The following is a 27,832-nucleotide window of genomic DNA, read 5'->3' on the forward strand; positions in this document are numbered from 1 at the left end:
TTATTGATCACTGGCTAGAACACTCACAAGCACCACTGGCTAGAATTTTCTATTAATTTTTTAAATTCCATTTCTGGAGCAGGGCTGCGTTTCTTGGATGGCTCATATTTTAACTTAGTTTCATTTTAATTTTATCCAAGATCTAAGTTTTACTAGCTGAGATTTCATTAAATTTGTAACAATTAATAAGTGAAAAATTAACATATTTAACAACCAGTTGCTATATATTTGTAGTATAGGTACTATAAGGTTGTCTATGATCGACCAACAAGATTTTTGTAAAAAAAAAAAAAAAAAAAAAAAAAATTAAAGTTATTGAATATATATGCGAATAATACCAAAATTCCCGTATTGAGAAACCAGAAAGTCTTCAAGAAGGACAGAGAGTATCTTATGTTTAAAAAGCATCTTTTTAAAGCCAAATATCAACATCCAGGTCCACCTCCCACCTCATAGCTTCTGCAGTAGTTCTATAACTTCTAATAAATTGACATGGTTTATTTGCTTAACTTTCCAGAATAATACACCCCCCCCCCACCCCCACCCTCACATCTGAAATAAATTTTAGTGAACACTACTGATCCAAGGCACCATCAGTTTCCTTTTGTTTGTTTATGTTGGAGGGGGGGGGGGAGGAGCAGCCTACGAGAAAATTTAATAGTAATTATTTGCTTTGAAAAACTACAAGACTCGATTTGAAAGCAGACATAATTAATTCACAACAAACTTTGCTAGGTTTTCTTCGTCTAAACGATTGAAAATAACACAAAAACAAACTCAAGTTCCATGGGATTTTTTTTTTTTCAAAAAGACTTAAAGGTTAAATTTTTTATTTATTTTTTATTTAGCTAATGTCAAATATGTTTTCAAAAGTTGTATCCAAGAATTAGGGAGTTAAGATCCTTAAAAATATCACCCGTACAATACAAGCACATTAGGATGGGGCGGTCTTGTCGCTTAAACCAGGAGAAGTCCCTTAGATAAATAGTGGCCTAAAATTACCGATTTATTTTGACACTTCAGACACCCCACCCCCTTCCACAAAAATTCTCATATAGCCTCTCAACGTTTTCCTATATGCACCGACGTTCATAGCTATTGGCACATAACTTCTTTAATTAGACAAATATTGAAATTCAGCTTTACCTGTCTGAATCGGTTAAACTGCTATCTTCACTGGCAGAATGTTCACCAGTTTCAAATCGCCTGTCACTACTCAAGTCTTGATCAACATCAATTAAATCATAATCATCTGTATTCAACGGGGAAGCTGGCTGTGGGGACATTGAGCCAAGAGAAATATTGCCTACCTCTTCATCAGAGGCTAATTCTCCCTCTCGGGGCTGCCATCGAGTCAGTGGGAGGCCGTCTGTAACAAGATAGTCCTGAAATAAAATGCCTTATTTTAATTTGAATAAAACATTCTGATAAATCAGGAAAATTGAATTGATTCATCGGCTTCGCAAATCGAAACAACATAGTGAAAAAAAAGGGTTAGACTTTAACCTCAAGCTATAGATGTTACAGAAATAATACAAAAGCGGTTTCCCCCTTCTGTTCTTTTCCCCTGTTTGTTTTTATTGTCTGAATTAGATGAATCTAGATAGATGAATCTAGATAAGATGAATCTAGATAATCTAGATGAATCTAGATAACCATAGATGAATCTAGATGACTATTTAAATTTATAATAACTTAAATTCAACTTATATTTACCTAAATTAAATATATATTGATTTCAGTCAAATTCATATTCATTGAATTCAACTTTTGTTACAATATATAAACTTAAATTAAATTAATCTAAATTAAGTTGTACTAACTTAAATTAACTTGGAATTTTAAATTTATATAAAATTAAAGTTAGGTCAGGATTATATTGGAAGCTTCAGAAGTATTTATGACAAGTCCAGAACACATTTTAATCAGAATACTTTTTACAATAATTGAATAAAGTTAGGTCAGGATTATATTGGAAGCTTCAGAAGTATTTAAGACAAGTTCATAACACATTTTAATCAGAATACTTTATACAATAATTGAAAATAATTAACGATAAGAACCAGCAATAGAAAAAAAAATTAACTATATTCTGTGACTATTTTATGCTACTATAGTTATATTATTTAGTTCTATCATACTAATTATGCGATATAATACTATAAAATTATGTGCATGAGATTGTAACCTCTTTTCATCTGAATCTACATATTCAATCTATATTTTGTTCCCTATACCAGATGGGATTTACATTGTTATCTACCTTCCAAAACTTTCTTGAAAAGGGTAAGTTTAAAATCCACCACCCCTATCTGGGCAGATTCACCACTATCTGGGCAGATAGCCCAGATGCACTAACAACAACAATAACAACAGATTCACATCCTTTTACTGTTTAATACCTTGCAAATATTTTACTTTTCAAGACATCATTTTACTTAGTGTTAATAACTAGTTCCATAGCAGAGCCACAAAATACCCTCCCAAGACTTATTTAAGGCAATTAACAACAGGTAATGATTGGTGAACAGTTGGCCAGTCTTTTTTGTTTTAATGTTTTTTTCCTTGTATTGCCTTTTCTTGTCCCCCTCCCTCTCTCTCCATGCATTCCCAGGCATAGAAACTTGCTAAGGAAATATGATGGTGAATTTTTTTCTTTTTTGTTCATTTTTGTGTATATAGCAAAGGCTATGGAATCAAATGGGAAAATAAAACTATCCTAGACTTAGATTACATTGATAATTTGAGTGTTTTAGATTAAAATGTTACAAAATGAATGATTTTTGGAAGTTTCGAAAGTTCAGGGTGCAAGAATAGGTTTGAAAATTAATGTCAACAAGACTAAGTTGCCTAGACTAGCAATAAGTAAAGCTGAAGGGTTAATGTTGGGTAACAAGAAGATTGATCAAGTGGATAGCTTCAATTGGCATAAAGCTTTATAATTGTTTACAATACTCCAAGCAAACGTAATAGCCACCTGCTACTGAACATTCTTGACACTTTCCTTCCATGTTTCGTAGGGATTCTAAGCCAATTATTGTTATTTGCTTTTATTTACTATGAATCCCAGGTCAATCAAAGTATCACAGATCTTATATTAGATCTGTAGGCAATCGCACAGATCTTATATTAGCACGATAGACAACTAATAAACATTAGAAAGCATTAAAAGTTTTTAACAATAATTTTTTTTTAACAGTATCTACTATGATACAAAAAAAAAAAAAAAAAAAAAAAAAAAAAAAAAAAAAAAAACTATGAATTCCAGGTCAATCAAAGTGTCAAAGATCTTATATTGAATCCGTAGGCAATTCCACAGATCTTATGTTAGAACGACACACTAATAATAAACCTTACAAAGCATTAGAAGTTTTTAACAATATTTTTTGTTAACAGTACCTTCCTTCTATGCTACCAAATACTTCCAACAAAAAAATAAAACAAAAAATGCTTACCTGCGGGCTTGAACATGGAAGAACACTGCTATTATAATTCAAATTTGCAGCAGATGCAGAGGCATGATACTTGGAAAGACTTGGAATTGAATCACGGTCAAGGATTTCTGGAAAATACAATTGGATAAGAAAAAACTAATAAAATCTGATCTTTTCAATTCGATTTGAGATTGGATCTTTTCGATCTTGTGATTAATATTAGATGCCTTACAGTGACCAAGACTAACTATCATAAAGAAATTCTAAGCAAGAAATTAATCATATTAGATAAATCTTTTGGTGCTCTGAAGCGACTTCTAGTAACTCCAAACAGTTACTTGATTATTTTTTTCGTCATTTCTCAAAATTGATAAATACAAATTTAAACAAATAAATAGGCTTGAATTAAAAGTAAATAACAAGTTCGAATGAAAAGAAAAAATACAACTTGAGCTTTGTAACTGTTTACAGCAATCCATGCAACTGGCAATAGCCCCCTACTACTGAGCCGAACATTCTTGACCCTTTTCTTCCGTGCTTCGTAGGGATTCTAAGCAACTTTGAAATATTTATGGAGCACCCCCTCCCCTCTGAAAACAGGAAATATACTCTCCTATAAGAGCAAAAAGTCTCTTCATTCCCATAGACTGCCCACCACAATCTGAAGCATTATCTTGGTCTAAGCAACGTCTGAATTAATGTCTCTGCCGACACGACAAAATATTATGACGTTTTATTTGGTTCTTGTGAACACGTCCGGCATTTGATTTGTCAAATGTTGGCATGTCGACATTCTGCCGTATTTTGACGACAGAAAACAGATACATTTTTTTCTTTTTGACACACAAATTATAAATTCAGGCGACAATTAGAAAATAGAGATTTGGAATCAACTGATTAACTGAATAAAAGCTGACAGTTGGTTAATTCAATATTAAAGTTTAACAAAATATTAAATTTGAAAATATCGCCAAAAAATGCGTTCGACGAGCCACTTTAAGTCGACATTAAAAGTCACAAAACAAACGTTAAAGAGGAAATGTCGACAGGATGTCACCTTTCTGTCGACTTTGGAATGCTCAAACGCAGCTCAATTCCTCCTTTTCCAGTCATATTACATCATAAGCAAACCCAGAAAGAAAGCAAATCAAAGCAATTCAACAAATGAGTGGCTTGAATTGTATTTATGAATGAACCTATAACTACACTTGCGATTTGCGGATTTTTCAGGTTCTTCGAATTTTCCCAAGAGAAAATTGAATTATGTGAAAATTAACGTTAATAAAAATTTTATTTTGCAAAATTGTACTTACAACGATTAGTATTTCATGTTAGCGCTTGTGTTTTTATGAATATAAATTTTTGGCGAAATTTCGGATAGACCTAACCCATTATTTTTCAGGGAAATTGGGGGAAGCCTCGCGAAATTCAGGAATAGGGGAGGAACTTCACTTTAGACCGATCAGACAATAGTGCTACTATATTCATAGAAAAAGAGTAAAAAACTACTTATATGTCAATATCCTAACCAAAAAAAGTGACAACACTCAGTGTAGACAATAGATTTGATAGACGATAAAAAGCGAGTCTAAAAATGAAATATTTGCATGATCTGACAGATATACAGTAAGTTCTATTCGATTCAACAAAGCCCCGTACGCTTTTAGTAGAATTTATATATAAATTAAGAGAAATTAATTAAGATAATTAAAAGATTAAATTAAGAAAATTAAGAGAGAAAACAGGCTTTAATTTAGAAATCATTTCGAATAGAAAGAAATTTAAAATAATGAGATTTAAAATAGTACAGTATTTAAATTATTTTAGTATTTAGAATAGTAAGAAATTATTTACTTACATAGAATCGGAGCAAACGCAGTTTAAACAGACAATTTTTGAATCCTACAACATCTTTACATTCAGACATAAACAAAAAGCAGAACAATAGGGAAATTTGTTGAAAATAATTTATACACAGCACTCGCGTAGGCGCATACAAGTTCAACTCTTGGAGGAAAGACGCGTCAAAAATCGTAAATTTTATATCCATGACTTATGGATTGTTTCAAATAATTCCGTCGGATCCAACTCGACAAAGGGAGGGGGACGGGGTTCTTACCCCTTTTCAGACAACATTTTAATGAGATTCCCAAAAATGCTATTAGTATTTAATTGTTTTACATTATGAAAAACTATGTAAAATAACTTTAAGAAGTACATAAATAAATAAAAAAAATCGACATAAATAAATCAAACTTATGCCAATCAAAGCTTCTAAAATTACTAACTTGATGTAATAACAGAATAAAAATATAAATTCATTTTAAGGCATAGCAAGTTCCTAAAAAACCTTTTCTTTATCATGAAATTTATATAGACCTGTGTGCATTATACCGTCGAGAAAAAACGAAAAGAATATCTCAACGTTTCCCAAAGCGTAGGTCACAACCTGGCACCAGGGCACAGATAAAATTTGTCCGGTCTTTAAAAAAGAGAGAAAAAAAAATAATTGCTGAAAACTTTGGAAGAATGTGTCAATTCTACAAACTATATAAAAACCTTGTCCCTTGAAGAGCAGACTTTTCACCAAATTATGCGCCCACCACCTAAAAAGATTTTTCTATTCCAATTAATGATAGGTTCCACGATTCCGAGTACTTAGTAAAAGTTGGAAATTTGGGCAACATAATACTACATTCAATGCATTGAAATTAAATTGGCGAAACTTTGGTTTAAATATCTTCAAATATAGAAAAGTCACTTCAATTACAAAACATCGAAATTCAAAAGAGATTTTAAATCTTTGAAAAAATTTAACAAATCTATTGATTTTCATGGAATCTATTATGGGAAGGATGTACATCTGGAAACATTATCAGCTTCAATTCAAGAGCGTAATATCAATTTCTGTTTAATTCAGGGGGAGAGGCAGTGTTGTCAATTCACGAGAATGTAGGGTGGGGCAAAATGTATTTTTCAAAAAGAGTGTCAATGTCAATATCAATATCAAGCACCTTCATAAAGACGACTACTTTTGGATTAATCCTTAAGTCAAAATAGAGAAAAAGATGAAAAGTTTAAAACACTAATAAAGAATCGATTTTTGAACTGATTTTGTTCAGAATATTGCAACTGATAGGATATGTAAAATTTTGCTTTTTGACTATTAAGCATGGATAAAATGAAACGCAGAATGTCCTTGAACAAGAATGAAACCAGAACTTTTTGCGAGGGAGTAAAATGGGAAACTTCAAACAGAGTGGGATGGGAAAATAACAATTCAATCATAGATAAGAATATCAATCAATACTGTTATTCACTTTAGTTGCAAAAAGACTAGACCATCAAATTAAATACACAAGATTGACAAATTTAATTTGAGCTTTGAATTGACCTTTTCGATTGACGCTGGCTTCTGTTATTCAGTTACTAGTTTATTCAGTTATCAGTTACTTCGTTATTCAGTTACTATGTTAATCAAGAGGCTAATGATTATACTACCTTCACATGGTCAGATAAGAATATCAATCAATACTGTTATTCACTTTAGTTGCAAAAAAAACTAGACGATCAAATTAAATACACAAGATTGGCGCATTTGATTTGACCTTTTCCACTGACGCTGGCTTCTGTTATTCAGTTACTAGTTTATTCAGTTATCAGTTACTACGTTATTCAGTAACTGTGCTAATGAAGAGGCTAATGATTATGCTACCTTCGCATGGTCAGATAAGAATATCAATCAATACTGTTATTCACTTTAGTTGCAAAAAAAACTAGACGATCAAATTAAATACACAAGATTGGCGCAATTGATTTGAGCTTTGAGTTGACCTTTTCCCCTGACGCTGGCTTCTGTTATTCAGTTACTAGTTTATTCAGTTATCAGTTACTACGTTATTCAGTTACTATGCTAATCAAGAGGCTAATGATTATGCTACCTTCGCATGGTCAGATAAGAATATCAATCAATACTGTTATTCACTTTAGTTGCAAAAAAACTAGACGATCAAATTATATGCATAAGTGCGACGGTAGCGATTATTTTACCTGAAAAGGAATTTGAATGGTAAATTGAATCGTAAACTATATTCATCCCTTAATTCCTGGTAGCTTCATAGGCTGTTCAGTATTTTATCTTGTAAAGGGGCAGTGGTACCAATTCATAAACTTTGGTGGGGGAACAAATATATTTCAAAATCTAGAGGGGTGGGGAAGAGTATTTTATTGTTTTCTTTTTTTCCAGTGAAAACACCAACAGAAAGGCATTTTCAAATTAGTATTCCAAAAAAGGTATTTTAGCTTTAAGGGTAGCGAACAAGAAGTTGATAATTCAATTGAGATTTATGGGACATCATAAACTCAAGTGTCTTAAAGGGTCCTTTTTTGGATTCAATATCAAAAGGGAAAAAGCCCAAGTGAAAAAAACAGTACAATATTTAATGTCTTTTGTCACAGGACGTGAGGCTGCGTTCATAGCGTGCCTACAAAATAAGCATCAAATGGATTGATTGAAATGGATAGGTTGAACCTAATGAGAATAAAATTAACATCATTACCTTCTTATTTAAATATCTAATAATTATATATCTTATAAAATTATTATCTCATCTCATATTATAATTATGACTCATTATCTTTAGCACTCTGGACAAAACATATGTATATTTTGTTTACTATATTACGAATAACATTTTTTTATTTTTAATTTCTTACACCGTTAACAATTTTACAACTGTTAAAATTCTTATTTTAACAGTTTTGTGCATGAAATAGGCAAACAAATATGATATTTTATTTTGAACAAATTTTAAAACCTTTTACCAGGCAAGAGTAAAAAAAATAAAATTGTGAAACGTTGACTGTCTCAAATTGTTATTTTTTGTTTTATGACTCAAAGGGGAAAAACCAGCAGAAAATGGGCCTTAGCTGAGAAATCTGGGAGACTTAAATTTATAGGGATACTTATCATTCATAGGAAGTTTTTGTTTTATGACTCCAAGGGGAAAAACCAGAAGAAAATGGGCCTTAGCTGAGAAATCTGGGATACTTATATCTATAGGGATACTTATAATTCATAGAAAGTTTTTGTTTTATGACTCCAAGGGGAAAAACCAGCAGATAATGGGCCTTAGCTGAGAAATCTGGAATACTTATATTTATAGGGATACTTATAATTCATAGGAAGTTTTTGTTTTATAACTCCAAGGGTAAAAACCAGCAGAAAATGGGCCTTAACTGAGAAATCTGGGAGACTTTTCAGACACTAAGTCTTATAAGAACAGGGTCTATTATTTAAAATAGCAAGGATATCGACATGTCACTTCAAAAATATTATGTCTTACCTTGAGTTACATTTGGTACACTAATATACATCACAGTTCGGTTATTATAGTCTTCAACTATTCGCTTTAGATTTTCAACACTTGCACCAGATCCAGCACTTGCACCAGTATCCATATACACCTTATGTGACCTCGTAAAGCCCTCCTGCTTCAGAGTTTTATCACTTTTATTAAGTATTTTATACAAATAAGTTGATGATTCCCATATAACAGCTACTGAGTCTCTATTTATGTTATTCAGTGTCTTCAATGATTCAATCAAATCACTGACGGTTGTTGTATGAGGGAAGTGATGTGTGATGGAGGAACTTACCACAGCAGCTGAGGTATCAACAAGAAATAGCTTGACTGTACAACCTAAAAAAAAAACAGAGTAAAAGTAAGTTCACACGTTGGAGAAAGTGTCCATTAGCGTGAAAACGCAGTTGTATAAGCTATAAAACCAGAACTGTTGGCCGTCTTAAAGGAAAAAAAAGTCTAGCTCACCGTTTTCCATATTGTGTTTATATTCATGGGCACCATAAATTACGGTTTATCATTACCATCTATTACCAAGACCATTCTTATTGAAATATAAACCCTTCTCTTACCAACTTTTGGAAATTTTAGCATCTTATTTTAGCACCGATTTCTAACTTACAAAACTAAAGGTATGCACCAGGAGGTACAGAAGGTACAGGAGGAGTCCCTGGTACTGGTACGCGGCAGATCAAAAGTATATATATGAAAATATATATTACTAGTACAGCAAACAGAATGAGAAATGCATATGAATGTGAAGTCATTCATTTGAAAATACCTTTCTCAAATTAAGGGTCTAAACGAATTTTTACCCATATATATATATATATATATATATATATATATATATATATATATATATATATATATATATATATATATATATATATATATATATATATATATATATATATATATATATATATATATATGCATATATTTATCATTACCATCTATGACCAAGACCATTGTTATTGATATATAAACCCTTCTCTTACCAACTTTTGGAAATTTTAGCATCTTGTTTTAGCACCGATTTCTAACTTACAGAACTAAAGGTATGCACCAGGAGGTACAGAAGGTTTCTTTACCTCCGGAAGGAGGTACTTGAATTCAAAATCAACGGACTCGGTTGATTCAAAATTGTTGCTAGAGGTTGTAACTGATACAGGCTTAGAATTTGATATGATACAAGACTTGAAAAACTTCTGAGATTTTATTTATAAAATAAATCGTAAAAACAGAAAGAAAAAAATAGAATAAAAACAATAGGTTGGTTTTCGGCCAGTGGAAAAAACGAAGCGAAAAGACAAAAACATATATTTCGCCAAGAACTTCTACCAAGCCGTCCTCAGTGCTCAAAATATATTTTTCTTAACTATTTTTATATATTTTTTGCTTTTTATCAAAAGTCATGAATAGCAAGTGCGTTCTTAGAACGTTTTTGTGAAACAGTCACCAATATATCTTATATTTTAGATATTACAGGCTTAATAATAACCCTCTTCTTATTCTTGTTGTAAAAAAGATTGAATATGAAAAAAAAAAGAAAAAAAAAAGTATACTTTGAGAGAATATGTTTGACTGAGATTAAGTCCAAGTCGTACAGCCTTCAATCACTTATAGCTGAAAAAGTTGTTAACAACTGAATAATTAACAACATTTGTTAACTGCTTGTTAGAAACTCGTATATAACAACTTACTAACAATTGAAAAATAAACACTGTGGAAAAAGTTTTTATTAAAAATTGTCTTTCGTACACTGGAAAGGAAGTTTTGGAAGAATATTGACATTTGAAATCAAGCGCCTATGAAAAATTTTGTTGTAGAAAAGGAACATATTAAAGACGAGCAATAACCGTTGGAAACTGCTATAAAAGATAGAATCTGTGAAAAAGAGAAAAATTCCAAGATTTCGAAGGAACAGGCGCAGAGTACCCCCCCCCCCCCCTGCTTGTGTATACTTGCTTGGTTGAAAGGTTACCACGAGCAGGGTTGTCACCATAGTCAGTTACTTAAGTGCTGCAATTGCCCGAATTTGCGTGCCACACAGCAATTTTCGGTGTTACGGTCAAATAATTTACTGTAATGGTGCTAAAACAGCACTTTCGTGCTACAGATGGCAACCCTGACAAAATTTGGAGACAGAATCTCGCCAAAATGGTTAGACAAACATATTTTGTTTGAAACAACTGAAACATTGAATAAATATAATTACGCACTTATTTTTTTTACTAGCACATGCATGTCAAAAATTAATATATCACTAATAAGTGATATATTAATATATCAGCGACAAAACGTGGCAGAATCAATTGGCTGAAGAAGATGAAGCATTCTAACCACATTATCAAATGCGGAACACGTGAGCTGAGGCTGCATTCAGTTTTTACAGTTAGTTCATAAATTAGGTCAAATCTCTGGGCCCTTCGTTTACAGCATCTAGAATTAAAATCATTTCCAAAGTTTCTAGGAATTTTGCTATTTTAAATGTGAAAGTAAAGAGCAACATAACATTATAGTGACATTTACTTATCTGGGCTATGATGTCATTTTCTCTCACATTTTCTATCATATATGCTTTGAATATGCAAGTAGAATACCTTGTGACAGCACAGTTGATACAGCCGTGTTTAGAAAGTTTCGGCATTTAGTTTCGATCCCGGCTGTTGCAAGGAAATGATATTCTTGAATACTCATTGATAATTTTTTTTTAATTTCAGCAATTTCATTTTTGTATATATTTCTAAAAGAAAAGTTTTTAGCACTTTGGTCAAATATTTCATTAATTTGAATCAAGGATTTCAAAAATGCCAATTAGCTCATAAAATAGGTCGGGTCTCTGGGCCCTTCGTTTACAGCATCTAGAATCAAGAACCATTTCCAAAGCTTCTACGATTTTCGCTATTTTAAATGTGAAAATAAAGAGCAACATAACATTTGAGTGGTATTTACTTATCTGGGCTATGATGTCATTTTCTCTCACATTTCCCATCATATATTCTTTGAATATACAAATTTAATACCTTGTGACAGCACAGTGGATACAGCCGTGTTTAGAAAATTTCGGGACTTAGGTTCGATCCCTGCTGTTGTAAGGAATTTAAATTTATGAATACTCATTGATAATTTTTTTTTTAATTTCAGCAATTTCATTTTTGTATATATTTCTAAAAGTAAAGTTTTTAGCACTTTGGTCAAATATTTCATTAATTTAAATTAAGGATTTCAAAAATGCCAGTTAGTTCATAAATTAGGTCAGGTCTCTGGGCCTTTCGTTTACAGCATCTAGAATTAAGAACCATTTCCAAAGTTTCTACGAATTTCGCTATTTTAAATGTGAAAGTAAAGAGCAACATAACATTATAGTGACATTTACTTATCTGGGCTATGATGTCATTTTCTCTCACATTTTCTATCATATATGCTTTGAATATGCAAGTAGAATACCTTGTGACAGCACAGTGGATACAGCCGTGTTTAGAAAATTTCGGGACTTAGGTTTGATCCCTGCTGTTGCAAGGAATTTATATTTATGAATACTCATTGATAATTTTTTTTTTATTTCAGCAATTTCATTTTTGTATATATTTCTAAAAGTAAAGTTTTTAGCACTTTGGTAAAATATTTCATTAATTTAAATTAAGGATTTGAAAAATGCCAGTTAGTTCATAAATTAGGTCAGGTCTCTGGGCCTTTCGTTTACAGCATCTAGAATTAAGAACCATTTCCAAAGTTTCTACGAATTTCGCTATTTTAAATGTGAAAGTAAAGAGCAACATAACATTTGAGTGACATTTACTTATCTGGGCTATGATGTCATACCTCTCACATTTTCCATCATATATACTTTGAATATGCAAATAAAATACCTTGTGACAGCACGGTGGATACAGCCGCGTTTAGAAAATTTCGGAACTGATCCCTGTTGTTGCAAGGAACAAATATTTATTGTATGCATTTATATTTTTTTTAATTTCAGCAATTTCATTTTTGTCTATATTTCTAAAGGTAAAGTTTTTAGCACTTTGGTCAAATATTTCATTAATTTTAATTAAGGATTTCAAAAATGCCAGTTAGTTCATAAATTAGGTCAGGTCTCTGGGCCTTTCGTTTACAGCATCTAAAATTAAGACCCATTTCCAAAGTTTCTACGAATTTAGCTATTTTAAATGTAAAAGTAAAGAGCAACATAACATTTGAGTGACATTTACTTATCTGGGCTATGATGTCATTTCTCTCACATTTTCCATCATATATACTTTGAATACGCAAATGGCATTCCTTGTGACAGCACAGTGGATACAGCCGTGTTTAGAAAGTTTCGGGACTTAGATTCGATCCCAGCTGTTGCAAGGAAGAAATATTTATGAATACTCATTGATAATTTTTTTTTTAATTTCAGCAATTTCATTTTTGTATATATTTCTAAAAGTAAAGTTTTTAGCACTTTGGTCTAATATTTCATTAATTTGAATTAAGGATTTCAAAAATGCCAGTTAGTTCATAAATTAGGTCAGGTCTCTGGGCCCTTAGTTTACAGCATCTAGAATTAACAACCATTTCTAAAGTTCCTACAAATTTCAGATAAAAGTTTATATAACAATTTGAAAAAAAGAGACTTCAAATTATTTTTTTTTGTCTTTTCAGCCCCTTGGAAAAAATCTCCGATCCCCCCTCCTCACCCCCTTGAAGATCCCATTTCATTGTTAACCGAAAAAAATGGCAAATAATTCCAACTGGTATATAATATCATTTAATCAATTTCACTTACCTCCGCTAGCATATTTTTTGAATCCTTTGCCTTCGTAATCCATTTCTATTAGGAGACTATACTTATTTGAGCCCAGCATGGTAACTATATCGTAAACAACATGATTTTCTTTTCCATCTAAGCTCGATTCCAATGAGTCAGTGAAATCGTTATAGGTAACCAATCGGCAGCGTTCTACAGGAACATCAGTTATTTCCAGTTTCTAAAAGAGGAAAATATCCAGTTCCCTAATAGCCAGAATGTTTAGTTACCAAACCTAATAGCCCCATCTAGCACAGTTTTTCTATGGGGAACGGGGAAATGATTGTGCAATATGTGTTTAAACTTATTTTAATGATGGGTTAGTTAAGTTGATTCCTAAAATAATTAATCTATATTTAATGTTCAAATATCTTTTTTTTTATTTGAGGCAATAACTTTTAATAAATAATTTTTACACTACATTGATTAAATAATACAATCAAGCAAAAGAAAACAAAAAGAACATAAAGTGAGGGAAAATTTTTAGCCAGTAAACAAAATATGGAAAACACAGATAATTCAACAAAAAAAAGACGGAGTAAACATCGGTGCAGGATGAAGGTTAGAAAAAAATAAATAAAAGTAAGATACATAAAAAAAAACACTAAGCCATCATTGGTGCAGGACGTGGTTGATAACAAAAATTGAAAAGCGAAACAGTTTAAGTAAGAAAATAAAAATGAACAAAAAGCATTGATAGAAAGCTAAAAATTGTCAAGCCAAAGCTGTCGAGACGTGATCCTAAGCCGAAGCTTAAAAATCTAAAAAAAAAAACCTGTGAAAACATCAGTGAAGGAGGAAGGATAAAACAAAAGTAAAATAAATAGAAACAGTACTAATTTGTCATCGGTGGAGGACGTTGGTTGAAAACAAAATTGAAAAAGGATCCAGTTTAAATTACAAAAAAAAGTGTTGATGGAACGCTGAAAATGTTTAAGCCGAAGTTTAGAGCTCTGAAAAACAAAACAAAAAACATTCACACAGAATATTTTAACACTAGAATATATGCTTCAGATAACCAATAGATTTACTCGAGTAGCAAAATAGAGACGTTACCTACAGTTTTATGAATCCACCTTTTCTCAATAACTTCCACTATTCTACTCAATATGAAGATTCTAGAACAAACTCAAAAAATAAAAGTTTACAACACCAAGTTCGGAGAATTCTTTAAATAAAAACCGTATATTTTCAGATTCTTCTCTAAGAATAAATACCTCTATTCGTAAAGTAAAAGGGGATATCTGACCTAATTCAATTTAGCGCAAATTTACAAAACAAGATGGCAATGGCGAAAAAAAATTGTATTCAGCTAATATCCATATTCGTGTTAGTCTTTAGATAAAATTATCTAGTGTAGCTAATTTGAGGATGCAATTCCAATAGTAAATTTGCGTCATGAAGCAAAGTAAATTGTTACATTATCGATAAAACGCCTAGCATCGAGCCCGAACCCAATCAAACACCGAGAACAGAAGTTCGATGTTATATCTACTGAGCCCACTGGGCTTGTTGGCTGGTTTAAACCTTTAATGTGTTTACATAACAGTGTTTCCAATAAATATTTTTTTTCTAGAGTTACGGACAGATAGAAAACGAGGTACTTCAAAATAAGAGAGTTGTTATTTCAATGTGACAAATTCTGCCAACCTGTCAATGAACTAAATAAATATGACTTCATCTCTGGCGACGAAAAGAGACATTATTAAGAAATGTTGGGAGGATTGGCAAAAAGAAAGTAATACACTGAATATCGCAAAAATATTGTAGAAAAAATGTCTGAGAAAGGGCTGATATCCCGTGATTGCTTATTACATTTGGCACACTTTTCAGACAGAATTACCAAATTGAATTCGATATATAAGGTTAGGTTTCAAGGTTTATTGACGGCATATTTTACCTCTGAAAAAAGCGATTTTGCGACAAGCCAGTAGCTCTAACCAAAACCAAAAGCCCCAGATACTGATATTATTGGATTATTATGTCTCAGGGCTATCCATTCAACGAGTCACAAATGAGACGTTTATTATATGAGTAGCATGACTTCGCATGCTGAAACTTAATTGGCGTTAGTTTTGATATGAAAGTAATAATAGCTATTCAGCTGCTATTACTGATGTCAGGGCTTCTTATTGGGTTAATTTCCATATATTAGACTTTTAAAATTTCCATGAGGCATAAGAAATTTGTTAGGTTTATACGGCTACAACTAAAAGAAAATGACACGATACTTAGGCTTGTCTATTTTCTTTCATATTCAAGATTTTTGTCGTTTTTAGTAATTCTACCGACACTAAAAATGGACTGAAAACACTGGCTGAAAAAATCAAGAATTGTGGTCTTTTTATTATTAGAACAAGTTTTGTATATCTGGGATTTCGTTCTGTTTTTTTTCCGTCATGGTAAGATATTTCAGTCTTAAGAATATTTTTTTAATTGAAGGTTTACATACACTTTGCAATTTTGTGTGTGTTTCTTTCCTGCTCTTCTACATTTCTAATGTATCAAGGAAAGACAACAATTTCACAATCACTCCATTTCTGAGATTCAGCTCTATCCATCTACCAAATTAAAATTTCAAAATCTGGTGCCCATGGTTTTTAAATTGAAAATATTTTGAGCATCATATGAAAATCTTTGAAAAAGGAACAATTTTCCTATTTTTTAGGCAATTTTTAATCTTTCTACAAGAAAAAGTCTAAGTAATATCGAAATCATAGCTCGATGGAAGGGGAATCTGAGACCAGTGAGTTCAAAGGTGTAAGTATCTTTTCATTTTGGAGCAGTTTACAGCTACAGGCTTGTCGCAAAATCACTTATTTCGGAGAAACCTAAACCTTAATAAAAGATTTTTCTTTATTCCATAGATAAATCATCATAAATAAAGATAAAACATCCATAGATAAATCATCAAAACCTTAAGCCTATTTTATCAAGGAAATTCTCCTCCCACAATAAGATGATGGGGTTAATAATGGACAATAAACCATACTTATACGTTTAAGAAACTAAATTTTCCAGTATTGTTTAGCCACAATACATTACTACCTTCATTCAAGCATAAAAAACCACTTGACTGTCCAAAAATCATAAATTTTCAACACCATGTGTTTATACTGTCTCATTTTGGACACACGTACTATACAGGAGATCTGGAACAGGTGGTAGAGAATTAGACGTAAAAAAAAAATGCAATTTAAGGTTAGATATCATAAACATGTATTAACCCCCGTCCCATGCAAGTAAATTCACATGTACACACATAGCCAGTACCAACAGATAGGGGCCTGGCGTGCGAAAAGTGGGGTAGCATAGTAGCCATGCTACTTGGCAGTTTTCATGGCCTAGAAAAATTTGTCGGGAGTTTTTATCAAAAAAATACCAGTGCTTCCACTATCCCCAAATTTTCAGCAGCTTTTAGAATTTTGTAAATTTTTGCTACTGGCTGCTTCGGAGCCGTTTCCACATGTGTTAGGCGGAATCCCCTAATACAGGTCGAGATGGCCTCTGGAGTAATTTGGGTCTGAAACTCTCCCTATGGTAAATTCCCTTGTTGTAACATTACCTTCTGTGATGAGGGGATGTCCCAGACATTCTCACAGAAGCTCACTCAGAAAAATAGCTGTACGAAATAAATATTTATGGGAGATTACTTCACGTCAAGTAGCTTTCACAATCCGTACGTAATTTTCTATGCTAAGTGGTTAAGTTACGCCACGTTAGTATAACCTTCTACACTATAATAAGTTTGTTCACACTGGGCTAATGTGTAAAATGTTTAAACAAACAGGATCATCAGCCGAAATGATCGCAATCATCAGCAAACTATTCAAAAATGAAAAATATGGAATAGATATGGATATTCAAGCTCCAATGATTTTATACTTATTGCAGCAGGGTGACTTGTGATAAAAAGACAGCAGTAAAGGATTTTTAGGAAAAGTTATTGCTCATTTTCAAAATTTATTATTTTCTCATCAAGAAATTCCATTTTATTGCTACTGTTTTGAGTTTTCTATAACGTAAAATTCTATGCAAAGTTTGGGTCTATTTGACACTGCCTAAGCTATGACGAAATTTACTCTTTAAGAATACACAACGCAGTGTGAAAGTACCACTAGATTGCACAAGGTAAGCTTAAAAACTAAGTTTAGTCGGGCTAGATTATATTTGGCTAAAACTATTTTTGGCTCCTTTTCTTTCAGATTGAAACAAGAATGTTACAAACATACTGAAGTGGTGTTTTGAAATATTTAAGAAATGTCTAAGCCACAAGCATTTTTATTATGATCAATTTAATCTTAATTCACTGGCAATTTTCATCAATTCACTTGCGATTGGTAATAATAACTTTCGTTGCTATTATTTTCTTTTTTTTGTAATGTGAAATTCATTTAACTATTTTGTTGTCACAAACAGTTTGCATTACGGTGTTTATGTTAAAACAAATTGAAACGAGTCTAGAAAGAGGTCTTGAATAGCAGGGATTTCCATGATAGTGGAATCAAGTCAACAAGAATAATACGAAAACTATACTCTGAAGAGCTTTTTAAGTATTTCTCTAGCAAGATCAATCAAAAAAAAAAAAAAAAAAAAAAAAAAAAAAAAAAAAAAAAAAAAAAGAGATTCACATTAGTTTATCGAAAACATCTGTGTTTTATTTATGTTAGTAAAAGACACCTCGAACTTCATCAAAATACATACCTCACAGGCAGTCTGGAGAACGTCCTTCAAAACATGTCATGTGTATGTGCAACTCGAAAATAGCGACGAAGACCACACTGCCTTTCCATCACAAACAACAAAAGTACGAAGAACAAAAGGGAAATCTTTTTGTAAGACAGTGGAGATGTATGTTTTGTAGGACAGTGTTTCAATGTATACAAATATTGATGTCACAGCATCTGAACATTTATTAGAAAATAAAATCAAAGAAAATTGTCACTTAATAGAAGCTTCAGCAGCAGGACTAGATTGTGATGTCTTAATGACCTTGGTTAAACTCTGTAACAAATACTCAATGCATTTCCAATTCCGCATTTCTTTTTACCAGCAAATTAAGGGCTTAGCGATGGGCGCTCCCTCTCCGGGTTACTGGCGAATATTTATGTGGAACATATTGAAAATTGGGCATTAGATTCGTATTTTTTGAAACATATCTTTTGGGGACGGTACATGGATGACGTAATTTCACTCTGGAACTATGGGGAAAATGAGCTTACGGGCTTTTTAGATCACCTTAATACATATGATAGAAATTTGCAGTTTACCTTAGACATTGAAATCGCAAATAAAATCCCATTCTTAGATGTGTAAGTTATTCGTAGCTTCGATAAACTCAATTTTACTATTTATAGAAAACCAACACAAAATAATAAATATTTGCATTTTACATCAAACCACCCCCCTCAAGTTACAAGAGCAGTCGTAATATCCCTCGTCGACCGCGCCCTAAATATTTGTTCTGATTCCCACATCACAGCAGAATTAAATTTTATCAAGGACATACTTTTTGGAAATGGGTCTCCTATGATATTTATTAATAATGTAATTAACTGTAGACAGAAAAGACATTCCCGTAAAATTAATGATAGTTTACCAAGTGAGATGTCTGACAAGCCCTTAAATATAATTTACCTCGCCTGTATCCCAAAAATCACTACAAATCTTAAAAAAGTTTGCACAAAAAATAATCTGCAGGTAGTATTCACAAATAATTTTAGAATCATAAATTTTCTAAATTCTGGTAAAGATAAAACCCCAGTTACTCGCCAAAGAGGGGTCTATCAAATACCATGCGATTGTGGCAAATATTATATAGGTAGAACACACCAGAATTTAGAAAAGCGCATACAACAACATAAAGATGATATTGTCAAAGCTCTAAATTCTAATATTTCCACTGTTTCATCTGATTCTGCATTAGGCAGCCATATTTTTGAAAATCCTAGCCACAATATACTTTTTGATGAATCCGCCCTTATTAGCAATGACCTAGTTCTAAAGCAGGTAGTCCTAAAATCAATTGAAATCAAACTTAAGATTAATAATAATATTTGATTAAATCGCGACATGGGTGAATATACACTAAATACTGTATACACAAATATAATAAAAAATGTTCTTAAAAAATATATAAAAAAAAAAATCGACATGAACACAGAACAGGTTACAAAAATACCTTTGAGGTTAGCTGCCAAAAAGGCTGTATTAGCAATAAGAACATGTTTTTAATTTATTTTCTTTCATTTCATTGAATCGTCTTGTTTTACTTTACTTTTTATCAGTCCTGGTTGAACTTCGCTGAAGTAATGATGCTAGGATTGTTTTGAAAAATTTCCACTTTTTTGGTTTTATTGGTCGCATGTTGTTGTGAGTCTTTTTTCTTTTATATATTTTTGTCTTGCTGAGGACGGCCCTTGGACATAAGGCCGCAATATTCAGTCAAATTGTTTCCAGTGTCTTGCAAAAAGAATTCCCCTTTCGTTATTCGTACTTTTGTTGTTTGTTTCGGAAGGTCAGTTTGGTATTAGTCACTATTTTGTCTTGCTTATGTGGAGCAATTGAACAATGATATCTTTTACTTTATTAATTTAGGTAAAAAACATGCTAATATCATTAACCAGCAAAAATTCTTAGAATCTTGCAAAATTGAATATCTTATTCCCAAGTCTTTGAGATTCAGATTACACTTAAATACCCGGAAAGAAGAGCAATTTGCTCGCACACTACAATTTAAAACATTAACACACATCATTAAAGACAAAAAACAAAAAAGATATATTATTTCCTCTGAAAGGAAATCCTTAGAAAAATTTTTATTTGAAAATTTGTCCTCTGTTGATTTTAGCCAGGTTGCTTGGTTGGAAAGAAATTTGTTTAGCCATGATTTCCGCTTATCAAAGGAACGACTTATTAAGAAATTGGAAAACCTCAGATATGAATTTTCGAGGAATAGCCCTACTTACACTCCAAGTTTCACTCCTGGACCGGCTGTTTTTAATCTATCCTCTAGAACGCTTGAACCACAGTAAATTCAAGGTCTCGAAAAAGGTCCAATATTCTCTTTTCTTCCCAGACATGTTCCTTTGGCAGATTTAATTTCCGCTCTAGAATCCTCTGTACACACATTTTATAAATCTATACCCAACCCAGATGAAGTTAGGGCTAGTCTTATATATACCCTTTACAATAATCAAAAAAAGATTAATTTTCCCGCCAATAAAAAAACAGATAATTTGTATGACCTAAAAATACTATCTAATCTCCGTAAAGATTCATCCATTATTATAACTAAAGCAGATAAAAGCAATTCTCTGGTTGTCATGGATACGACAGATTACGATACAAAAATTTATTCTCATTTAAATAACGAGACAACATATAGAACTACAACCCACGATCATACTGATCAATTTGCAAACAAAATTATAAATGAATTAAAAAGTTTAAAACAAAATGGTAAAATTACTCCGCAGATATACAATAAATTTTTCCCCCGTGGTAGCTTTTGCCCAAAGTTTTATGGTCTACCAAAATTACATAAGCAAGGCATTCCTTTAAGGCCCATAGTAGCTTGTACGAAAGCCCCCACATCCAATATTGGGAAATGGTTATGTACAGCCTTTAAACCTTTGCTTTACTCTCAAAAATCATATATATGTAATTCGGTAGATTTAGTTGAAAAACTAAAAAACGTAAATATCTCAGAAAATACAATTATAAGTAGCTTTGACATTGTTTAAATGTATACAAATATTGATGTCACAGCATCTGAACAGTTTTTAGAAAATAAAATCAAAGAAAATTATCACTTAATAGAAGCTTCAGCAGCAGGAATAGATTGTGATGTCTTAATGACCTTAGTTAAACTTTGTAACAAATACTCAATGTATTTCCAATTCCGTAATTCTTTTTACCAGCAAATTAAGGGCTTAGCGATGGGCGCTCCCCTCTCCGGGTTACTGGCAAATATTTATGTGGAACATATTGAAAATTGGGCATTAGATTAGTATTTTTTGAAACATATCTTTTGGGGACGGTACATGGATGACGTAATTTCACTCTGGAACTATGGAGAAAATGAGCTTAAGGGCTTTTTAGATCACCTTAATACATATGATATAAATTTGCAGTTTACCTTAGACATTGAAATCAGAAATAAAATCCCATTTCTAGATGTGTAAGTTATTCGTAGCTTTGATAAACTCAATTTTACTATTTATAGAAAACCAACACAAAATAATAGATATTTGCATTTTACATCAAACCACCCCCTCAAGTTAAAAGAGCAGTCGTAATATCCCTCGTCGATCGCGCCCTAAATATTTGTTCTGATTCCCACATCACAGCAGAATTAAACTTTATCAAGGACATACTTTTTGGAAATGGGTATCCTATGATATTTATTAATAATGTAATTAACTGTAGACAGAAAAGACATTCCCGTAAAATTAATGATAGTTTACCAAGTGAGATGTCTGACAAGCCCTTAAATATAATTTACCTCCCCTATATCCCAAAAATCACTACAAATCTTAAAAAAGTTTGCACAAAAAATAATCTGCAGGTAGTATTCACAAATAATTTTAGAATCATAAATTTTCTAAATTCTGGTAAAGATAAAACCCCAGTTACTCGCCAAAGAGGGGTCTATCAAATACCATGCGATTGTGGCAAATATTATATAGGTAGAACACACCAGAATTTAGAAAAGCGCATACAACAACATAAAGATGATATTGTCAAAGCTTTAAATTCTAATATTTCCACTGTTTCATCTGATTCTGCATTAGGCAGCCATATTTTTGAAAATCCTAGCCACAATATACTTTTTGATGAATCCGCCTTTATTAGCAATGACCTAGACATAAAGCAGGTAGTCCGAGAATCAATTGAAATCAAACTTAAAATTAATAATAGTATTTCCTTAAATAGGGGCTTGGGAAATATACACTAAATACTCTATACACAAATTCAATTAAAAATGATCTTACAAAATATTTTAAAAAACCGATAGACATTAACACAGAACTGTTCACAAAAAGACCTTTGAGGTTAGCTGCCAAAAAAGCTGGATTAGCAATAAGAACATGTTTTTAATTTATTTTCTTTCATTTCATTGAATCGTCTTGTTTTACTTTACTTTTTATCAGTCCTGGTTGAACTTCGCTGAAGTAATGATGCTAGGATTGTTTTGAAAAAATTTCCACTTTTTTGGTTTTATTGGTCGCATGTTGTTGTGAGTCTTTTTTCTTTTATATATTTTTGTCTTGCTGAGGACGGCCCTTGGACATAGGGCCGAAATATTCATTCAAATTATCTCCACTGTCTTACAAAAAGATTTCCCTTTTGTTCTTCGTACTTTTGTTGTTTGTATGTGCAACTCCATAACACTTTGGACAGTATAATTGAACATCTCACATGACGGTTTGGAGACGCACAGGGACACATGGAGATGCATATAATTTTATCGAAAGTTTTTATCTGTATTACTATCTGCATTACTAAAAGGCACCACGAACTTCATCAAAATACATACCTTATAGGCAGTCTGGAGAACGTCCTTCACAACATGTCATGTACATGTACAACATGAAAGTTTGGACATTTTCTAACGGGGACATGTTACAGAAAGTTCAGACATTGACAGCATGACATTTTGATTAAACATCTGATATGACAGTTTGGACATGCACTGGGACACATGGAGATATGCAAAAGTTTAACGAAAAATTGTCTGTTTTTACCTGTATTACTAAAAGGCACCTCGAACTTCCTCAAAATACATACCTTATAGGCAGTCTGGAGAACGTTTTTCAAAACATGTAATGAGCATGTGCATCTCCAACATGACAGTTTGTAAGGGGACATGTTGCCGACAGTTTAGAAATTGACAGCATGACAGTTTGGATTAAACGTGTCACATGACGGTTTGGAGATATACACAAGTATATCGAAAAATTGTCCGTTTTTATCTGTATTATTAAAAGGCACCACAAACTTCAATAGGCAGTCTGAAGAACGTCCTTCAAAACATGTCATGTGTATGTGCAACTCCAACATAACAGTTTGGACAGTTTGTAAGGGAGAGATATTGCAGAAAGTTTGAACATTGACAGCATGAAAGTTTAATTAAACATCTCACATGACGGTTTGAAGATGCACAAGGGCACATGGAGATGTACATAGTTTTATCGAAAGTTTTTATCTGTATTACTAAAAGGCACCGCGAACTTCATCAAAATACATACCTTATAGGCAGTCTGGTGAATGTCCATCAAAACATGTCATATGCATGTGCAACATGACAGTTTGGACAGTTTGTAAGGGGGACATCTTACATAAAGTTCGGACATTGACAGCATGACAGTTTGATTAAATATCTGACATGACGGTTTGGAGATGCACAGGGACACATAGAGATGTGCACAAGTTTACCGAAAAATTGTCTGTTTTTACCTGTATTACTAAAAGGCACCTCGAACTTCTTCAAAATACATACCTTATAGGCAGTCTGGAGAACGTTCTTCAAAGCATGTAATGAACATGTGCATCTCCAACATCAAAGTTTTGTAAGGGGAAATGTTACAGACAGTTTAGTAACTGACAGCATGACAGTTTGGATTCAGCGTGTCACATGACGGTTTGAAGATACCACTGCATATAAATATAATACAGTATGATCATTCCTTATCTCAACCATTATACGAAGCCGCGCTGAGATGCAAGTGCTCGAGAGAACATTTAAACAAGTATAAACATAAGCGATATTCGATTTTTCCACGGGTAGACAGGTCAGATTTCTCTTGGAACGCAAAACTTGGCTTCGCCTTTGTAACACTAAGTTTTAAAGAAAATAATTTTAAATTAATTTATTCCAATACATATATAAAAATCGATAATTAGAAGTGCAATGTTATTATTAGATGATTTTAGGAATTACAAGTAGGTTTCGAAGTCTCGAGTTGGTTTCAAAGGCATTTTGAAAGTTTAAGTGAAAATACGCGTTCCAGGGTAATACACACTAAACCGTTGATGGCAGATTAATTGGGAGGAGCTGTTTGTAAGCACCTAAGATGTAGTAGCCAAAAATCACCAAGCCATGATCTCACTGTTATATTATCTATATACAGTGGGAGATACACACAAGCATATCGAAAAATTGTCCGTTTTATCTGTATTATTAAAAGGCACCGCGCACTTCATCAAAATACATACCTCATAGGCAGTCTGGAGAACGTCTTTCAAGACAACATCTTTAGGGAGAGTTAAGGTGTCCTCCAGTTTGCCTTTTTGAGGATGAAAGCAGAATAGCTTGCAACGGAAATAATTTCTTTCCCAATCTTTAGCAGATTTTTCCTCTTCATCCTTTCTTTCCAATTCTTTGACTAGAGCCTGAAATAATTGTTCACATTCAATAGAAATATATCTTTATGCATATTTAAAGAAGTTTTAGAATCATAATGAATAAAGTAAAAAAAAACGACATAATAGGATCTTGAAAGGTAAATAACTTAAATCAAAACTGTAATAGTAAGTAAGTAATAGTAGTAAGAGTTAAGTAAGAAATAATTGTTTACATTCAATAGAAAAATATATGTATGCATATTTAAAGAAGTTTCAGTATCATAATGCATCAAGTAAAAAAAAACATAATAGGATCTTGAAAGGTAAATAACTTAAATAAAAACTTTAATAGTAATTAATATTAGTATTTTTTATTTATGATATATTTTTTTAAATTAATTATAAAATTTTTTGTATGATTATTTAAAGAATTTTTAGTATCAAAATGAATCATTAAAAAAAAACGACAGAATAGGATCTTGGAAGGTAAATAGCTTAAATCAAAACTGTAATAGTAAGTAAGTAATAGTAGTAATATTTAAGTAAGATATATTTTTTTAAATTAAATAGAAAAATATATGTATTCATTTTTAACGAAGTTTTAGTATCTTATTGCATCAAATAAAAAAAACGACAGAATAGGACCTTGAAAGGTAAATAACTTAAATCAAAACTTTAATAGTAAGTAATAATAGTAATAGTTAAGTAAGAAATAATAGTTTAAATTAAATATAAAAATATTTGTATGAATATTTAAAGAATTTTTATTAAAATAATGAATCAATAAAAAAAAACGACACAATAGGATCTTGGAAGGTAAATACATTAGATCAAAACTGTAATAGTAGTAATAGTTAAGTAAAAGATAATTGTTTAAATTCAATATAAAAATATTTTTATGAATATTTAAAGAATTTTTATTATCATAATGCATAAAGTAAAAAAAACGACACAATAGGATCTTGGAAGGTAAATACCTTAAATCAAAACTGTAATAGTAGGTAAGTAATAGTAGTAATAGTTAAGTAAGAGATAATTGTTTACATTCAATAGAAAAATATATGTATGCATATTTAAAGAAGTTTTAGTATCATAATGCATCAAGTAAAAAAAACGACACAATAGGATCTTGGAAGGTAAATACCTTAAATCAAAACTGTAATAGTAAGTAAGTAATAGTAGTAATAGTTAAGTAAGAGATAATTGTTTACATTCAATAGAAAAATATATGTATGCATATTTAAAGAAGTTTTAGTATCATAATGCATCAAGTAAAAAAAAATGCTAGAATAGGACCTTGAAAGGTAAATAACTTAAATCAAAACTTTAATAGTAAGTAATAATATTAATAGTTAAGTAATATATAATTGTTTAAATGAAATAGAAAAATTTTTGTTTTAATTTTTAAAGATTTTTTAGTATAATAATACATCAAGTAAAAAAAACGACAGAATAGGACCTTGAAAGGTAAATAACTTAAATCAAAACTTTAATAGTAAGTAATAATAGTAATAGTTAAGTAAGAGATATTTGTTTACATTCAATAGAAAATATATGTATGCATATTTAAAGAAGTTTTAGTATCATAATGAAACAATTAAAAAAAACGACACAATAGGATCTTGGAAGGTAAATACCTTAAATCAAAACTTTAATAGTAGGTAAGTAATATTAGTAATATTTAATTAAGATATAATTTTTTAAATTAAATATAAAAATATATGTATGAATATTTAAAGAATTTTTAGTATAATAATGAATCAAGTAAAAAAAACGACAGAATAGGACCTTGACATATAAATAAATTAAATCAAAAATTTAATAGTAATTAATAGTATTATTATTTAAGTAATAGATGTTATTTTAATTGAATTAGAAAAATATCTGTTTGAATTTTTAAATATGTTTTAGTATAACAATGAATCATGTAAAAAAAACGACAGAATATGACCTTGAAAGGTAAATACCTTAGATCAAAACTGTAATAGTAGGTAAGTAATAGCAGTAATATTTAAATAAGATATAATTTTTTACATTCAATAGAAAAATATTTGTATGCATATTTAAAGAAGTTTTAGTATAATATTGCATCAAGTAAAAAAAACGACAGAATAGGACCTTGAAAGGTAAATAACTTAAATCAAAACTTTAATAGTAAGTAATAATATTAATAGTTAAGTAAGAGATAATTGTTTACATTAAATATAAAAATATTTGTATTCATATTTAAAGATTTTTTATTAAAATAATCCATAAATAAAAAAAACGACACAATAGGATCTTGGAAGGTAAATACCTTAAATCAAAACTGAAATAGTAGTAATAGTTAATTAAGAGATAATTGTTTACATTAAATATAAAAATATATTTATGAATTTTTAAAGAAGTTTTAGTATAATATTGCATCAAGTAAAAAAAACGACAGAATAGGATCTTGAAAGGTAAATAACTTAAATCAAAACTGTAATAGTAAGTAATAGTAAGTACGTAATGGTAGCAATAGTTAAGTAAGAAATAATTGTTTACATTCAATAGAAAAATACATGTATGCATATTTAAAGAGGTTAATAAAATAAAAAAACACATAATAGGATCTTGAAAGGTAAATAAATTTAAACTGTAATAGTAAGGTTAAATTTAAACTGTAATAGTAAGTAATTAATAGTAATAATAGTTAAGTAAGAGATATTTTTTTAAATTAAATATAAAAATTTTTTTTTTAATATTTAAATAATTTTTTTTATAATAATGAATAAATTAAAAAAAACGACAGAATAGGACCTTGACAGATAAATAAATTAAATCAAAACTTTAATAGTAATTAATAATAGTAATAGTTAAGTAAGAGATATTTTTTTACATTAATTATAAAAATATATGTATGAATA

General features: G+C 31.0%; 1 protein-coding gene across 3 annotated transcripts in view; it reads right to left on the reverse strand.

The window, feature by feature from the left end:
- The window catches only part of LOC148945393 (ubiquitin carboxyl-terminal hydrolase 47-like), a 163,981-nt gene that overhangs the window by 32,625 nt on the left and 103,524 nt on the right, over positions 1 to 27,832 (reverse strand). For all 3 annotated transcript variants that reach the window (XM_089099421.1, XM_089099422.1, XM_089099423.1), the window contains 5 exons: positions 24,816 to 24,992; positions 13,575 to 13,776; positions 8,780 to 9,136; positions 3,456 to 3,562; positions 1,147 to 1,385 (listed from right to left, as the gene is read on the reverse strand). In XM_089099421.1, coding sequence (XP_088955547.1) covers positions 1,147 to 1,385; positions 3,456 to 3,562; positions 8,780 to 9,136; positions 13,575 to 13,776; positions 24,816 to 24,992 — 1,082 coding nt within the window. The remainder of the gene's footprint in view (positions 1 to 1,146; positions 1,386 to 3,455; positions 3,563 to 8,779; positions 9,137 to 13,574; positions 13,777 to 24,815; positions 24,993 to 27,832) is intronic.

The sequence above is a fragment of the Artemia sp. Qi Xiang Cuo genome, chromosome 13 (genome assembly GCF_049724085.1).
Source record: "Artemia sp. Qi Xiang Cuo chromosome 13, ASM4972408v1, whole genome shotgun sequence".
In the NCBI taxonomy this organism is placed as follows: domain Eukaryota; kingdom Metazoa; phylum Arthropoda; class Branchiopoda; order Anostraca; family Artemiidae; genus Artemia; species Artemia sp. Qi Xiang Cuo.